The sequence below is a fragment of the Aquarana catesbeiana genome, linkage group LG03 (assembly GCF_042186555.1).
Source record: "Aquarana catesbeiana isolate 2022-GZ linkage group LG03, ASM4218655v1, whole genome shotgun sequence".
Taxonomy (NCBI): domain Eukaryota; kingdom Metazoa; phylum Chordata; class Amphibia; order Anura; family Ranidae; genus Aquarana; species Aquarana catesbeiana.
Genome location: NC_133326.1, coordinates 496,866,090 through 496,884,975, shown reverse-complemented (window position 1 = coordinate 496,884,975; position 18,886 = coordinate 496,866,090). Strand labels below are relative to the sequence as shown.

The window sequence follows — 18,886 nt, the reverse complement described above, 5'->3', positions numbered from 1 at the left end:
CATTAATACTGGGTTACCAACCAGTATTTTACCCTTCCAGTGCTGTGCTGCCATTATAGGGTGTGCCCCCCAAATATGTTTTTGTATATTGTAATAGACCCTGACCAGGTTTTTTTGGGCTGGAGCACCCCTCCCCCTCCTCATTACCTCTTATTTAGTGGTCACCAGTGCATAGGAGGAATCCCTTCAGTTCTCCCACATAGAGGAGTTTGGCTCCCATGGTTGAGACAAAGGATCTTTCATTCTATTGCTAGGGTAAGACCCACTATTTTGGGGTACTTTGTTGCAGTAAGTGGGCTTAGCACTATATGACCATATAGTGTAACCAAACCCCCATATTTTTTTGAATATGTTCAGATGTTTTTAACTAGCCTTGCAGGAAAAGTCATTCTTGAATGTGTGCGCTGTAATCTGTTTTGTATTGTTTGTTGGTCTTATAGCAGCACCATCTTGAATTTAAACGCATTTTAGGGTGTGCCCCCCAAATATGTTTTTGTTTTTTCCTCATGACTACATAAACAGACCACTGTACCACATTAATACTGGGTTACTAACCAGTATTTTACCCTTCCAGTGCTGTGCTGCCATTTAACTTGTGGTCTCTGGATAGACCCTGAAAACTGTGCTTGTTAGTTATTTTTGAGTTTCTGTGTCCCGCGTCTGAGTATCACATGGTAAGCTATGTATTTAGCCCTACTCATTGCCGTTTTCCTACTCAGTCTTATATCAGCCTCTCTGGTGTAGACCGCCCTCCATCACTGCAGAATTTATGTCCAACCTATATGTATACATATACTCCCCCTTAGTTCCCCCTCTTCCTAGGTAATTGCTGGTCTCTTATGTCCTCTAATACCATTTCGTTTCCGCATCATTTGTTGACATTATGGATGTCATAAACTTATTTTTTACTCTTAAGGTTGCTTCATTAATATATGTTATATACATACCGGTTGGTGGCTGGTCCTAATACCAGGCTATATCAACTAAGTACTACCATATACCCTATTTTCACTGTTACAATATACGTCCCAATTATCTAACTTTGCTTTCTGTCACCGGGTGCCCAGTCCCTTATGGGGTTTTTGCATGTAGCCTATTGGCCCGGTGGGAGCAATTCTCTGTACATCTGTGAACGTTGTTATTATTTTGTTTTTGTTTTTGCCTCTTTATATGGTGCTAAATTGTATATATATTTATATTTGTTTTTTCACGTATATTTAATAGAATTTCTTATGTTCCTGAAGAAGCGTATTCCTACGGGCAACATGTCGAGCAATTAAAAGATCATGTATACCCGGACCTACACCCTGACCCACAAGCCTGCCTATCTACACCCTCAACAGAAATACCATTACGGGAATTTGATTTCCATTTTGTTGGTTACACCACTATTTCTATGTATCATATGAAGCGGTGTTAAGGTTATGTGCGGGGTATACAATATTAATCTCACAGAATTTTATATGCCTTTATCTGTACTTATTGTTTGTACTATATGAATTTTTGTATCCAATAAACCAACCTTACTATTTTTAGACAGTTTACTTGTGTGCCTCTAAAGTCCACTTTTTAGTTGTTTAGTATTCATATGCTCTCAGGAGATTGGAGACAGTGGAAGAAGGGGAGGATCAGAGGAGACAGGATCAAACAACTTTTTTTTTTTTTGCTACTTCAGCGCTTCCATTGAGAGGATTTAAATCACCATTTATGGCTCATTTTTTTGTCCCGTCTCATCGTCACATCATAGTAGCATAACCTTGACTTTTTTATATTTTATTCGTTTTGAGAAATCTTTGTTTATTCTTTACAAAAGTTACAAATCAATCAACTAGCACTAACCCACGGTATGCTACTTAAAATCTCATGCCCCAGCCCGCCCCCAACCTGCAGTCATGCTTCCGATAGAACATGCATTCATTACAAGAACTTCTCGGCGAATCTCCCAGTTTTCTTAAAGGATATCCGCTTCGCCCACTTGTCTCCATCCAGATCATCTTCTATCTCTTCAGGCCTAGTATCGTCAACCTCGCCCGCCTCTAAGATATAGGTTTCATTGACCCTCATTAACCAATCTCGAATGCTTGGACCCTCAGCATCTTGCCATTTTTTTGGTATTAAGCTTTTTGCCGAATTTAAAAATACCAGAGTTAGAGATATATTGTACTTGCTAATATGACCCAGGGGCGGATCCAGAGTCTAGTCTCGGGAGGGGCACTGCCAGAAAATATATTTTTTTGGGGTACATCTATCTGGGAAATGGCTGGTGTTGGCGCTTCAATCATCACGGCACCATGGTTGTTATGGTGTCAGGATGATTGAAGCGCATTATTACTATTATTACATTGTTATAAAAAATTAAATAGTTTAACTCACCATAATGCAGAATCAGTGGGAGCCCCGAGTGTGCCACTTGCCACGTCACCTGTCACCAGATGCATATTGTCACTTGCCACGTCGCCTGCCACATGTTGCGGATTGTCACTTGCCACGTCGACTGTCACCAGATGCAGATTGTCACTTGCCACGTTGCAGATTGTCACTTGCCATGTCGCCTGCCACATGTTGCGGATTGTCACTTGCCACGTCACCTGTCACCAGATGCAGATTGTCACTTGCCACGTCGCCTGCCACATGTTGCGGATTGTCACTTGCCACGTCGCCTGTCACCAGATGCAGATTGTCTCTTGCCACGTCGCCTGCCACATGTTGCGGATTGTCACTTGCCACGTCGCCTGTCACCAGATGCAGATTGTCACTTGCCACGTCGCCTGCCACATGTTGCGGATTGTCACTTGCCACGTCGCCTGTCACCAGATGCAGATTGTCACTTGCCACGTCGCCTGCCACGTTGCGGATTGTCACTTGCATGTCACTTGCCACGTCGCCTGCCACATGTTGCAGATTGTCACTTGCCATGTTGCCTGTCACCAGATGCAGATTGTCACTTGCCACCTGCTAAGGTGGTCTCTTGTGTCCCAGAGACAGGCAGCAGAGAGATGATGTAATCTCTCTGCTGCCGCAGCTGCCTGCATGGTGGGGGGGAACTGCAGGGATGCAGGGCGGGCGGTGAGAGATGATGTCATCTCTCTGCTCCCCCGCCCGCCTGCTCCCTGATTGGCCACACATGTCAATGGTGCTCTGTCACCTATGGAGCCGCCCGGCGGCTCTTTTACTCACAGAGCCACCCAGCGGCTCTTTTACTCACAGAGCCGCCCGGCAGCTCTTTTACTCACAGAGCTGCCCAGCGGCTCTCTCTCTCACGGAGCCGCCCGGCGGCTCTTTTACTCACAGAGCCGCCCAGCGGCTCTCGCTCTCACGGAGCCGCCCGGCGGCTCTTTTACTCACGGAGCCGCCCAGCGGCTCTCTCTTTCACGGAGCTGCCCGGCGGCTCTTTTACTCACAGAGCTGCCCGGCGGCTCTCTCACAGTGACACTCACCTGCATTTCTCGGAGGGGGCAATTGCCCCGTTGCCCCCCCCTGGATCCGCCCCTGATATGACCTTTAGTCCCATGGAACAAGCACACCCAAGGGTCCTCCTTGATCTCAGTACCCATTATCTCCTGTATTATCTTTAGCACCTCCTGCCAGAATTTTTAAATAATTGGGCACTCCCAGCAGAGGTGGGCCATTGTTCCCCTGACGGAGCACCCCCTCCAACAATTTCCGGAAATTTCCGGTTGCATCTTATTTATCCTATCTGGTGTCATGTACCATCTGGCTAAGCATTTGAAATTTGATTCAATCATTCTCATGTCCACTGCTGATTTGTGTGTTGCGTTTAGGATGGCCTCCCAAGTCACTCCGCTAGATGCAGATCCCAATTCGGATTCCCATTTATTGAAATATAACGATTTCGCTGCTTCACCGCACTATTTTATATAGTTCTTTTGTTTTCCTTATAACTCTATTTTTCAGGAACAGTTTCTCCAAAGGCCTGAGGTTCTTCTTATCTCTAATGGGACCTAGGAGGCTTTTAATAAAGAGCGCAAGCTGGTTATATCGCCATGTGTCTAATTTCATTAGATCTTTGAGTAGATTTAACTCCTGAAAAGTGACAATTTTACCATTTTTCATAATATCCATCAATTGTGTATAACTATTTTTTATCCAATTCCCTCCCACTTCCCTCAACCCTGGCAGAAAAAACTCATTATCTTTTAAGTAAATAAATGGTGAATTAAACTCCCAAGCATTTTGTTTGTGTAACTGATCCCAAATCTTTAAAGTGTAACGTGTTATGCTATGTGTATTAGTGCCTAGCTTTCTAACGTGTGGGGGATTCCAAATTACTTGGTGTAATTTTGCATTACTCAAATCTTTTTCTAGGTTTACCCATCTTTTATCTATCGGTTCCTTTCCCCAATCTAACACCCGTGACAATACTATCGCTCTGTGATATTTTTTAAAGTCTGGAAGTGCCAGACCACCCTGTGCTTTATCCCTGCTCAGGACCTTATAGGCAATCCGTGGCTTCTAATTTTTCCATATAAATCTAGTAAAAATATTGTTCAATACCCTGAAAAAAGTCTGCGCTAGCGCAATTGGGAGTAACTGCATTTTATACAGGATCTTTGGGGCCAGGGTCATTTTAACAGTGTTTACTCGACCGATCCAAGAGATCGGGAGATGCATACTTTTTTTCGTTTCCTGCTTGATCTCGTCAAGTAGAGGAATGAAGTTTAAAAGGTACATTTTCTTTAAGGAATTTGCTAATGTGACTCCCAGGTAACTGATTTTTTTGCTCCACGGAAAATGGAAAATTTCCTTAAGTTTGGTTACTTCTCGTCCATCGATATTGATGTTTAGGACTACTGACTTACTAAGGTTGACCCTATAATTTGATAGCTCCCCGTATCTCCTCAAAGTAGCCAGAAGGTTGGGGAGCGAAATCCTCGGTTTAACAATGTAGAACAATACATCATCGGCGAACGCTGAGAGCTTGTGTTCGTCTTCCCCCACCACGCATCCGCATATATCCGCGTTCTTTCGAATCGAGGCTAGTAAGGGTTCTAGGGTCAGAATGAACAGAAGGGGGGACAGAGGGCAGCCCTGCCTGGTCCCGTTTTCCATCCTGAACTCTTCCGACGGTGTGCCATTCACCCTAACAAATGCCGAGGGAGATTTATACAATGCTTTAATCCAGTTCAACATGGTACCACCCAAACCGACTGCCCTCAACGTCCTCAACATGAACCCCCAGTCTACTCTGTCGAAGGCTTTCTCTGCGTCAATCGACAGAAGTAGACCGGGGGTCCCCTTCGCTTTCAACGCATCCATAACCAGGAGCGACCTAACGCCGCTGTCCCTTCCCTCTCTTCCTGGTATAAAACCTGTCTGATCTGGATGAATCCAGTACGACATTTTATCCTTTAATCTACTGGCTAATACCTTAGCGTATAATTTAATGTCTACGTTTAGCAATGCTATCGGCCTATAACGCGAAAACAGCGAGCTATCTTTCCCGTCCTTTGGTATTAGTGTTACTGACGCCGTCAGTGCCCCCTCACATAACTCTTCCTGACCCCCTATCCCATTCCAAATCTGGCAAAGCTTAGGGATCAGGGACTCCTTAAATTTTTTGTAGAAATAGGAAGTAAAACCATCTGGCCCTGGACTCTTTCCAGAGGGAGATGCTTTCAAGGCCCTCTCAATCTCTACTACAGTAATCGGTCCATCCAGTTCTTTTGCATCACTGTCCGAGAGGCTTGGTAAACCTGCCTCCCTTATAAACTCATCCATCTTTTCCTCTCTTTCCAGGGTATTTATCCCGCCTTGCCTAACCTTATAGAGGGATGCAAAGTATCTCCGAAATTCTTGAGCTATGTCTTTGGAAGTATATTTTAGTACCCCCTTTTTATTTTGGATCCTATCTATAAAGTTGGTCCCTCCTTTCCTTTTCAATACTGTTGCCAGATGCTTCCCCACCTTATTACTCCATCTAAATCTATCTTTTCGATTTTTGTTTAGGATACGCTTAGCATATATCTCCATTACATCTTTTAGTTCTTCTCTTTTTATAATTAGTTGATGTAGGAGCAAGTTGTGACTACTACTAGCGGCCTTATGTAGCTGTTCCAGGTGGTGAATTTCTTCTATGAGTTCTGTTTTCCTTTTTGAACTTTCTTTTTTCTCATTAGCCCCTATTGAGATCAGAATGCCCCTTATATAAGCTTTTAGCGCCGCCCACAGGACTGATCCAGAAATCTCACCGGTGTCGTTTATCAAGAAAAAAACATTGATTTCTTCCTGTATATTTCTACTAATATTAGGATTCTCGATTAGCTTTTCATCTAAATGCCATGAAAATGGGGATCTCCGGAATCCCCACCTTCATCAGGACTGGGGCGTGGTCAGACAACGTGGAAACTCCAATCTTCGTATCCTTAACATATTCTAATAATCTATGATCTACCATAAAATAATTGAGCCTTGAATAAGACCCGTGGACTGAAGAAAAAAAGGTATAGTCCCTGTCCTTTGCGTGCTGTACTCTCCATGCATCGATCATATGGCAACTATGCAATTTCTGTCTTTTTTTTATTTTTTTTTATTTTTTTTAGAGTTTCCTACCCACTCCCTGTGATCTAGATGTACTATCCAATGTTGGATCTAAGCAGAAATTGAGATCTCCTGCCAAAATCACCTCACCTGCCTTAAAATCCATCAACTTGTTCAGGACCTGAGACAGGTATTCGATTGGTTTTCTATTGGGGCAATATACATTTGCTAGAGTAAAAACCGTTTCTCCAACCCTCACCTTTAAAAAGAGGTAGCGGCCCTCCAAATCTGCGCTCCTCTCCAAGAGCGCAAACTTGGTCCTTTTTGAGAACCCAATTACCACCCCTTTGGCCCTCTTAATAGGAAAGTCACTATAGAACCAATTGGGGAAGCAACTGGAAAACAATCTAACGTGTGCCTCCTGTGAGAGGTGGGTCTCTTGTAGAAACACAATGTCTGCATTGAGATGCTCTAATTCTCTTAACACCTTGTGTCTCTTGAGAGAGGAATTCAACCCTTTAACGTTATATGTCAGACAAGTGAACTCTGTCATTTATTCTTAGATAGAACTGCTTTGTAATGGTGCATGTTACTCTTTGAATCCCAATACGGAGCCTCTGCAGGACCAGATCCCCCCCCCCCCCCAACACCTACCCCATACCCTACCCACTTTCCCCCCTCTCCCTGCCTGCCAATACCTGGCTACAAGACCGCAGCAGAGAAATACCGTTGATCTCTGCCTATGACCAGCCAAATCATTGGGGTGCGACTCTGACAACGGGTCGCCACGGTCGCTCTGCTCTCCCCCCATCGGGTAGAAAAAAGGGGGGGAACAAGGTGAGCGGGCGGCCGGAGTACCGCCAATCCCCCCCACACAGGGCACCGCCCCGCCCGCCACTTCAAAATCACTGTTCCAATTACATCATCCAATGTCCTTGGAGATCTGACAGCGATCAGGAACATCCTCCTCCTAATTAGACATAACTGGGACAGGAATGTCAAGCTCGCTACAAAAATCTTGCAAGTTCTCTATGTGTTTCAGTCTGACTGTTCTGCCTGCTTTCACTACATTTAATGGAGTGGGGAAACCCCAACTGTATTTCATATTTGCCTTCCTCAGTTCTTCCAGCAGAGGTCTTAGCTGCCGTCTCCTGGCTAGAGTCCCCACCGAAATATCGGCAAAGATCTGAATTTCTGCCCCATCAAATTTTACAGGCTGAACTTTTCTAAGATTGCTCCAAATTCTTGCTTTATCTTCATAATGGTGGAACCTAATAATGACGTCTCTAGGTGTATTTTCACTGACGCTTGGGGGTTTCCTTAACCTATGGACCCTATCAATCTTCAGTTCTTCATTTGGGCCTCTATCTAAGATTGGATTGAAGATAGCTTTCATTTTGGAAAGCAGGTCTTCGCCATGTTGTTCTGGTAAGGCGCGCAGTCTCAGGTTTTGTCTGCGACTTTGGTTTTCTTGCTCTTCTAATTTATAGAGAGTGTGGGCCAATTGCAGATTCCTTACTTGTTGTTTTAGTTCGACTATTTCACGATTTTGTTTCTCTGAGACCTCCTCCACTATTTCCACTCGCTTCAATAAGTGGCCCATGTCAGTTCTAACGTTGAGGATTTCTGTTTTGATTACAGTTTCCAATTTGGCGAACATCTCTAGTAGTTCAGTTTTTGTTGGTAGTGCTTCCATGGTACTATCTTCCGCCGTGCAGGAGACTTTCCTTTCCTCCCCGGATGTTCCGCCGTGAGCGCCTTGATTCTTCCCCGATTCTTTCTTCTTGTCCTTCCCACTATGCTGTTTGCTTTCTTGAGCTGGGTTCTTTGAACTTCCCAGATTTGCCTCCTTCAGGTACTTCTGGATGGAGCTAGAATTTAGACTATCTCTCGGCTGCTTCACTTCCGCTCCTCTTTGAGGGCGCCCTCTCATTTTCACCACCACTCACAAACCTCTTCTCTCTATCCCCACCTACTAAATTTTTTCACTTCTCTGTTGCTTGTCCCCACCACATTCCGGGCCTCCAAGACGATCCTTAATGCGTATTTAACACAGAGCCTTGCGATACCCAGAGATCTATAAATCACTCTGAGTCCTTTGGCGAACAGTTATTTAAGCTCTAATAAAATCAGGACTGTCTGCTCTTACACATCCATTAATCAATAATGCTTTGGCAATGATCCAGACATTTAGCTTACTAAGGTATATTGTTGAAAAATATAATTTTTTTTTTTAACTTCCTTTGAAAGCGACACGGCTTGACATTAATTATAGCGCAGCCTCCTCCATAAACCTTTTAGGGCATTAATCTATGCAACAACCGACCAGCACTTCACACGTTTGTACTGGTATCTACGGATAATGCATATCTTCAAGTGAACCTGCTCACATTACACAGTTCTCAACACGTTACCTCTGAGACCTGAACTGTCTTCCCGGGGTTCCGTCTGGGGTCTCACTGATGACACAGCTCCCATCCTCTTCATAGGGTGGAGTCCCACTGAGGCTTTTCAGCCAACCTCCAACTCAGGCAAAGCCCTGGTGTGGCCGGAAAATTGTGAGGTTGCCCTCCTGCCAGGTGCTGCAGCTCGTTTTATTTTCGGGATGCAGTGAGAATGATGCGCTGACCAGCCTGTCGGCAATCCAGGTGCAACACAGGGGAGTCAGAGAGGCTTATAAGGCAGGTGGGGGGACGACCTGGGAAAGGCCGTAGAGGGCGACTCACACCCAGAACAAGTCCAGTATGGTAGGTGGGGTACAGGGAGGAGAGCCCGCTTGGTGCGCGCAGCGTCCCCGGCAACCCGAGATCCACTGCTAGGAGCCGAGACAGCTGTCCTACTTACGGCTCCGTCAGGGTCGACGGCTCTTAGTCTCGCGTGCTGCTGCTGTTTGCATCACGAGCTACTCCGCCGCCCGCTTCCATGGTGCCGCCATCAGGCCCCTCCCCCAGTCCGTGCGCGTCACATCATGCACCTCCTCCTCCTGACCTCTGTCTTCTAACAGGATCACACCCAAACAACCTTTTTAAACAATGCAGAGGATTAACCCCTTAGGTTGCACAGTCAGTAGAATAAGCACGATTTACTGCATATACAGACTGATTTTACTGTTGTGGATTTAGTAACACTATAAGTTCATGTGGTGGCTAGTACCACCACCTGTTATATCTATATATGTGAGAAAGTCTTACCTCTAAACAGTTAATGAATAGCACGTAAACTTCTTTTGTGTCTGCAAGTTTAAGAAGATTGCTCCTTTTAACTTTGTTTAAATATTCTTGCACATGCTTCATGATGATGTCAAAGCTAAAATAAGAAGAGCCAAAAACAAACATAAATTAGCCACTTACTGCCAATGCAAAAGAGTACAAGACGGCCGACTGTCCTTTTTTTTTACCTGTACTTCAGCAGCAGTTTCAAAATGACAGAGCGTATCACTGGGGTTTTGTCTACAGCATCCTCAAAGGGGGAAAGAGAACGTGTGAAACTCACAGACCCTAAATCTGGAAAGAACAGAAACAGCCTACTTAAAAGGTAACTATTTAGACTTTAGGTACATTTAATTTTACATTTACTTGTAAGTTTGTTTTCAAACTATTTCAATTAATTTAATTTTTTAAATTTTTTTTTTATAAATTCTGTTTATTGTTTTTTCTTTTTTATATCATACAACAATGGGCTCGTCCGAGGGACCGTGCCCATAAGGTCAACATGACCTCATATCTATCTAACAAAGACCAACTATCTAACAGTCATTCCCTCCCCCCCTTCCCCACCCCTTTGAACCACAGCTCGACATATTATCATACTTCCATACAGCACTTTTCATGATATGTACTCCCTGTTCCCCCTGTGACAGAATTTATAACATTCAGTTTCTCTAATATCCAGATGTATTTTTAGACATTAAGTGATTAGGACCTTCTGGCATCTATTGTCCAACACAGGATATCACTTTGCTTAAATTAAATTACAGTAGATTACAGTAAATTATTTCCCCATTAACCCACCGTGCTGTTGGATTTAAACCACGCTTGCCACACCCTATCAAATTTTTTCATGCATCCTCTGGCCTCGTATGTTGCTTTATAATATGGGAGCATGGCATTTACCAGGCCTTTCCAGGCAGCAAAACTCGGTGCTTTAGATTTTTTCCACTCCAAGAGAATGGCTTTCTTAACATAGAAAAACAAGACAGTTAGCATTGTTCGCATGGCCCTTAAGGGTACAACTTCATCCACCAATCCCAACAAACACACCCTGACATTCATTGGAATCGGTACTGATATCACTTCAGAAATACATGTCGTGACATCAGTCCAAAATTTTTGAATGTGTGGACAGTTCCAAAAAATGTGGTTAGCGTCAGCTGGAGAATAAGAGCATCTCCAGCATTCCGCCGACACCATGGAAAAAATCTTATTCAGTCTAGCAGGCGTGTAGTAGCTTCTATGAAGGAATTTAAACTGAATCAGCCTGTCTCTCGCCGATACTAGATGTTTAAATGGCTGTGTCCATAAATCATCCCAGTCCTCTCCCTGCACTTCTGGGACTTCCTCCTCCCATTTTTCTCTGCATCTAGACATCGCTTTTGGTGTTACCTTAAAAAGTTCCTTATAAGTATTTGAGAGAGGTTTGACCAGATCCACGTCTGACAACATAGCTTCGAGAGACGAGGGCACAGATTCCACCCTCTCCTCGCGAAACTGCATCTGATATGCATGACGAATTTGCAAAAATCTAAATAGATAGGAGTTTGGGAGATCATGCCTAGACTGTATTTGTGGAAAAGTTAAGAGTTCACCATACATTGTAATATCCCCCAGCGTTTTTATACCTTTAATTGCCCAGATCATGGGATCCGGTAAGTTATAAAATTGTGTTAACCTTGGGTTCATCCATATGGGAGTTGACGGCGACACTCCCCCATAACTAGGACATGCTAGTTTAACTGCTGTTTCCCAGGCCTTAATAGTGGCCTTCATTGTCAAAGTCAAGGGTAACTCAGACCTGGATCCCCTATACAGAGCAAACTTGAGACTTTCATAGGATCCCAAGTGTGTCGCCTCCAGCACCGTAGCTGCGTCTCCATCTTCAATCGTCAGCCACCTGTGAGCAAAGACCATCTGTCCCGCTATGTAGTACTTTTGCCAATCTGGCAATGCCAGACCTCCCTGCTCTCCTGGTTCCTGCAACACCTTATACCCAATTCTTGGAGGCTTAGGGGCCCAAAGGAAGGACGATATAATACTGTCCAGCCTCCGAAAATATGATTTCGGAACCCAGACAGGTGCATGCCTTAGAAAATATAGTACTACCGGGAGAAATTTCATTTTCAGTAGGCTGATACGGCCTATTAATGATAGCGGGAGTTTTGTCCATGTCAGCACCCTCTGCTTTAACAACGTGACCAGGGGTAACAGGTTGAGAGATATGTAATCTCGAATGTTCGCTGTGATCTGTATGCCAAGGTACTTAATGGAGGAAACCCACTCCAACTGCAAGTCAGGATCTGCATCTGCTCTAGCATCTGGGTCTATCGGTAGGACTGATGACTTATTCCAATTTACTTTTAGACCTGAAAACATTGCAAAGCGATTAATAATTTCTAATGCTGCTCTCAAGGATTCCCTGGGGTCATCCAAAAAGAGCAGCATGTCATCTGCGTAAAGTGCCAAGGTTTCCTTTATGGTGCCTACCCGAATGGATTTTATTGCGCTGGCTGATCTCAGTGCAACTGCCAGAGGTTCCAGTGCAATGGCAAACAGAAAGGGGGATAGCGGGCACCCCTGCCTAGTTCCCCTACCCACTTCAAAAAAATCCGAGGTGGAGGTTCCCAATCTGATTGCTACTTTTGGATGATTATACAGCATGGCCACCCATCTCCTAAAGTAGGGCCCAAATCCCATAATCTCCAGGACCTTAAACATAAAGGCCCAATCCACTGAGTCGAAGGCCTTTTCAAAATCAATAGATACTGCTATTCTGGTTCCAGGGGTCATTGAGTGCACTTGTAAATGAGTAAATAATCTCCTTAAGTTAGTGTCTGTCGACTTCCCCGGCATAAAGCCGGTTTGATCAATATTGATGATCGAGGGGAGTACTGTAGCCAACCTCATGGCCAATACTTTAGTCAGAATTTTAAGGTCTGTATTTAATAATGCTATAGGCCGATACGAGGCACATTCCTGTGGGTCTTTCCCTGGCTTTAGCAAAAGGACCATATATGCCTCTAACATGGAATCAGGCAGGGCGTTATGTTCATGACAATAAGCCAGTAGTGTGTTAATTCTCGGGGCCAGGACCTCCACGTTTGCCTTATAGAAGTCTGCTGGAAACCCGTCTGGGCCAGGAGCTTTTTTTTGGGGGAAATGAAAAAATTGCCTGTTCAATTTCCTTTTTGGTAATTTTGGCCTCCAGTGTATTCCTGTCCGCTTCGGTAAGTTTTGGTATTGGCAAGCCCTCAAGTAAGGAGTCTAAGTCAGTCTGGTCATAAGTGGGGATTGGAGAGTAGAGAGAGGAATAGAACCGGGCAAATTCCTGCATAATCTGTTCTGGTTCACTAAGTATGGACCCCCCTTGGGGGTTTTAATGAATGGAATATTTGTAATCTGTCGAGAGTCAGCGACCAACATGGCCAGCAGTTTCCCGTTTTTATCTCCCTCTGCGAAGACCGTCTGTGCCCCTTTAACCATTTCTACCCGGGCCTGTCCCGTAAAATGTAGTGAAATGGACCGTCTTGCTTCCAGCAAGGCGTCATAGGATGTTCTTGTAGGGGAACCCGCATGGGCTTCTGCAGCTTCTCTTTCTTTATTCTCTAGAATTTCTATCTCTTCTCTATCCTGTTTACGTGTTGTTTTAATGGCTGAGAGAAATTCCCCCCTTGTCACTGCCTTGAAGGCATCCCATACCACAGGAGGTTCCGCCGAGTCAACATTGGAGGACCAATATGTATTCATGGCCTCAGTTACCTGGGCGGAAACTTGCTCATTCTGTATCCAGCCGAGTGAAAGCCTCCATCCCCCTCCTCTGGGTCCCAAACCAAGGATCAGAGTAACAGCTAGGGGACTGTGATCAGTCAGACCACCAGCTAAATACTCTGTGCCTTTCACCAATGGTAGCAAGAGATCATTCCCGAAAGCAAGATCAATCCTTGCTGCAGATCTATGAGCTGTTGACACGTGTGAATAGCATCTATCAGTTGGATGTCTCCAACGCCATAACTCCGTGAGACCGGCCACAGATTCCCATCCATTCAGATCACTGGAGCTTCCCCTAGATGGGTTAGAGCTATCCAATGCTGCATCAAGAACCGCATTGAAGTCCCCCAAAACCACCACAGGAAAGTGAGCATAGGGTGCTAATTTAGGCAAGAGGTCATATAGTATTTTAGCCTGAAATGGAGGAGGTACGTAAACATTTATTACCACGATAGTTTTATGACATATCTAGGACTACTGCTGCAAAGCGACCATTTGGATCTGTGAATACCTGATGTATCGTGCAAGAGAGATTTTTGCATATCAAGATGGAAACACCCCTAGCAAACGTGGAATAGGTTGAGTGTATTGCCCTTTGAATCCATGGTTTGCGCAAAGAGAGAATTCTACTGCCATCCAGGTGTGTTTCCTGTAGCAGTATTATATGTGGGCGGATCTGTTTAATGTACTGGAATATGGAGGCCCTCTTAAGTTTGTGGTTCATGCCTCGGACATTCCAAGACACAATCTTAACCTCCGCCATCATTGTGTCTACCACCGTCTGTCATCAATCGGATGTTTATCCATATAGGGGGGTCACCCCAACATATCTTATCCATCACTACTGTACAAGAATTTAAAATAAAACAAGAAACTCTATGTCGAGCTGTGGTTGCAAAACTCCCCCCCTGCTTTTATACCAGAAACAGAACACCCCAGTCCAGTATATAGCTTATTCCCTAAACAAAACAGCAGCAAAAAAAGAAAACTTGCGGTGACCTCCCGCCGCGGCAATCGAAAGTTCGGCAGCTCTTTAACTGGTCTTTTATCACCTCCACACACTCCTACTGTAATAGTTAGAGTCCATTAGGGAATTTTCCATAAGGACTACGTGAATTCCTATCCCGCAGTACATGTGAATTATTCAGGATATGCTGGTAAGAGAAAACAACTTGTATTAAATGAAAAAAAAAAAAAAAAATTAAAAATCTTTTCCCTCTCAAAAACGGGAGTCTCTGAAAAGAGATACAAAATCACCCCTTTTAACTCTACAAGGGATGCAGAACATGTGCGTCAACAATTTAACTGTGGTCAGCAGTACCATACAGAATTTCCATCCGCACTGTACCCCCCATAGCATAAATTATAATAGTAATAAAAAAATAAATTGGGGGTGTCAATGAGAGTTACTACATGTTAGGGATTTCTTGAAGGGGAATATGAGCCGTCATGCCAAGTTATGGTGGTGTAAAGCTCAACAGATCCATGCTTCCTCATCATTTCTCATGAGTATGGACTCCATAAAATATAGCCGAAAACAAAAATTCCCAGGAAAAATTAAAGATATGAAAAGGGAAAAGAAAATATAACATGAATGAGAAAGAAAAAAATGAGAAGAAAAACAAAAGCCGATTTCACAAGGCCTCACCCCGTATCTTTCACTTCAGGAGGACGATATCTTCGTATATTCAGCGTGTTAAAGTTCCTTGTCCATCCATTCACTGGCCTCCTCTGGATTCTCAAAAAATTTCACTGATCCCTTATGCTGGATCCTGAGTTTGCTAGGATATATCATACTGTATTTGACTTCTTTTTCTCTCAGGCGTCTTCTGACTTCATTGAAGGATCTGCGTTTTTGCTGAGTCGCAGCTGAGAAATCTGGAAACAGCATTATACGTGTGTTGTCATGCTTCAGTTCCTGTGTCCGCCTGGCCTGCATCAGGATCATGTCACGATCACGGAAGTTTAAGAAGCGGACCAAGAATGGTCTGGGGAAAGCCCCCGGGGGTCTGTTGCCCGTCGGAACCCTGTGCGCTCTTTCAACCACATATGTTGGGGGCATATCTGGCATATCTAGCAATTGTTTGAAGAAATGTTCAGCAAACTGTGCAGGCCTTTCCCCCTCAGCTCCCTCAGGGAGACCCACCACTCTTACATTGTTCCTCCTCTGGCGGTCTTCTGCATCTATGGTTTTGTGCTGAAGGGATCTGACCTGATCTCTAAGCTCTGCAATTTGCGCTCCATAATCATGTGAAGTGTCCTCTATGTCTGAGACACGTGTCTCCACGATGGTTAGTCGGCCTCGGATTTTATCCAGATCATGCCTGATTAGATTGCACTCTGATGAGAGATGATCAATGCGCCCCATGAGCTCTGCTTTGCTAGCGTTAATTGCCTCAAGAATCGGCCTTGTGATAGCTTCTGCGTCTACTGCAGGGTTCAGCTCACCTGCTCCCTCCATTCCCCCTGCACTCTCCGTGTGAGCCATCTTACCAGGATGTGTCTTGGCGCGCTGCTCTTTCGGAGAGGAAGACAAGATGGCGGGGGCGGGGCCAGGCGCCGTGTCCTTAATGGAGCGCATCTGCCGCTGATCTGGCGGTGCCTTGCCGGACTTTTTCGAGGTTGAAGAGGGCATCCCCACGTTCAGCGTTCTCTCCCCCACCAGATCTGAGGTTTGTGGGTCAGAATATGTGCTCTGTAGCTGCGGATGATGAGCAGGAGAGCGGAGCTGTGGAGAGGTGCGTCCTGTCTCGATCACATCCGGCCGGAAGTCTCTTAATTTTTTAAATTTAACTACCCCAATACAGGGCACTTACACCCCCTTCCTGCCCAGACCAATTTTCAGCTTTTAGCGCTCTCACAGTTTGAATGACAATTACCCAGTCATGCAACACTGTACCCATATGAAATTTGCGTCCTTTATTTCACACAAATAGAGCTTTCTTTTGATGGTATTTAATCACTAGTGGGTTTTTATGTTTTGTGTTATAAATAAAAAAAGATCGTAAATTCTGTGAAAAAAATGCAATTTTCTTTGTTTCTGTCATAAAATTTTGCAAATTAGTAATTTTTCTTCATAAATTTTGGCCAAATTTTATACTGCTACATATCTTTGGTAAAAATAACCCAAATTAGTGTATATTATTTGGTCTTTGTAAAAGTTATAGAGTTACAAACTATGGTGCCAATCACTGAAAATTTATCACATCTGATCACACGATGTACCAAAGGCCTATCTCATTTCTTGAGACACTAACAAGTCAGGAAAGTACAAATACCCCCAAATGACCCCTTTTTAGAAAGTAGGCATTCCAAGGTATTACGTAAGTAGCATGGTGAGTTTTTTTAAGTTGTAATTTTTTCTCACAATTCTTTGCAAAATGAAGATTTTAATTTTTTTTTCACAAAATGTTAATTTCAACAGGTTATTTCTCACACAGAGCATATGCACAAATTACACCCCAAAATATATTCTGCCACTCCTCCTGAGTATGGCGATACCACATGTGTGAGACTTTTACACAGCCTGTCCACATACAAAGGCCCAACATTGAAGTAGCACCTTCAGGCGTTCTACGAGTATAAAGTACACATCTCATTTCTCAACCACCTATTACACTTTTGAAGGCCCTGGATCAACAGGACAATGAAATTGCCCACAAAATGACCCCATTTTGGAAAGCAAACACCCCAACGTATAATCTATGAGGCATAATGCGTCTTTTGAATGGTTCATTTTTTCCCAGAAGTTTTTGGAAAATGTGGGAAAAAATGAAAATGCATTTTTTTTTACACAAAGTTGTCCATTTATAAGATATTTCCAACACGTAGCAAATACATAGCAAAAATGACACCTCAAAATACATTCTGCTACTCATCCTGAGTATGGCGATACCACACGTGATACTTTTACACAGCTTGGCCACATACAGAGGCCCAACATCCAAGTAGCACCATCAGGCGTTACATATTTAATTTCCTGGCAACCTATCATTTTTGAAGGCCCTTCATATTTCTAACACTTAGCATGTACATACCAAGAATTACAATCCAAAATTATATTGCGTAAAGAGTAAAAAAAAAAAAAAAGCATTACCTGTGCTTTTAGTAGTGTCCACAGAGGAGCGTACTGGTACAGGCAGCAGGCAGGGATGTGCTTAGCGACAGCAATAGTAATTATACAGGCAGCAGGCAGGAATATTGTCTATAGTCAGCACAAGGATATTGTCAGCACAGTCCATAGAAATTGTCCAGGCAGAGACAGCCAGCACAGCTATAATATTGGTCCTGGTACACTGTTACCTGCAGACACTCATTATTGCACCACTATCCAGCGCTTCACAAACATACTGCCTCTTGCTACAGCTAATTATTAGCATAGTCCAGGTAGCAGGCAGAGGTGTGGTACATTCATGTGGCAGGCAGAGGCATGATAAGTCAGCAGCAGGCTGAGGGCCGCAATCAGGTAAGACCTGTACACAGGGGCACAGGGGTAGAGGCTTTGCCCACTCAAATCTCTATAATTTCCCTAATCAGGAAATTACGAAACCCGGAGAAAACAAAAAAATAGTTTTCTCCATCCGGAAAAATAATTCTGGAGCCCCTCACATACGTGAGACCCCTGTGTACTACAGTAGCAGGGCAACAGATCAGTCCAAGCGGTAGGCAAAAGCATAGTCCATAAAACAGGCCAGGGTCAGTTCACTTGGAAGCAGTCCAAACGGTAGGCAGAGGCATAGTCAAAAAACAGGCCAGGGTCAGTTCAGGTGGAAGCAGTCCAAACGGTAGGCAGGGGCATAGTCAAAAAACAGGCCAGGGTCAGTTCACGTTGAAGGCAGTGGCATGGTTATTTGGGGAAGCATGGAAAATGGTCAGCAAAGATTATGAAAATGGTTAAAAATATGGGCTAATATTTTAGGGATGTATGATAAAGTTGGAAGCATTCACCAATGCAAAGGCCAGGTTGGGAGGGACACTGGGGACAATGGTAGCTGGTATCTCTTCGAAATCCTCTTTTGCTGCATGTGCCATTTTTTTTGCCGCCTTCGGCCTGCTTCTGATGGTGGAATGTTGTACGGGAAGTGGTGCTCATGAAGTCGGCTAACAGCATCAGAGCGAATGTCTTCTGGGGGGTCTTTGTTGATAGATGAGGGACGTGACAATTTCTTCTATGAATTTTAGGAAGGGGGGGGCTTTTCGTGGATTTGGTGTAGACTACATAGGAATTATAAATGGCCAAATGGATGAGATAAATTGCTACCTTCTTGTACCAGAATCAGGACCTCCTTATTGACAAATAGGGCTGAATCATTTGATCATTGAAATCCACCTCCCCCATGTAGAGATTGTAATCTTGGAAACAAGTTGGCTTTTCAATGGGACCTCATCTTCTTTGAACCTCGATTGTA

The 18,886-nt window shown here is 44.1% G+C and overlaps 1 protein-coding gene across 5 annotated transcripts in view; it reads right to left on the bottom strand.

The window, feature by feature from the left end:
• RNF213 (ring finger protein 213) overlaps window positions 1-18,886 on the bottom strand; it is a 631,031-nt gene that overhangs the window by 141,771 nt on the left and 470,374 nt on the right. For all 5 annotated transcript variants that reach the window (XM_073621071.1, XM_073621073.1, XM_073621072.1 and 2 more), the window contains 2 exons: window positions 9,896-10,001; window positions 9,690-9,804 (listed from right to left, as the gene is read on the bottom strand). In XM_073621071.1, the coding sequence (XP_073477172.1) occupies window positions 9,690-9,804; window positions 9,896-10,001 (221 nt within the window). The remainder of the gene's footprint in view (window positions 1-9,689; window positions 9,805-9,895; window positions 10,002-18,886) is intronic.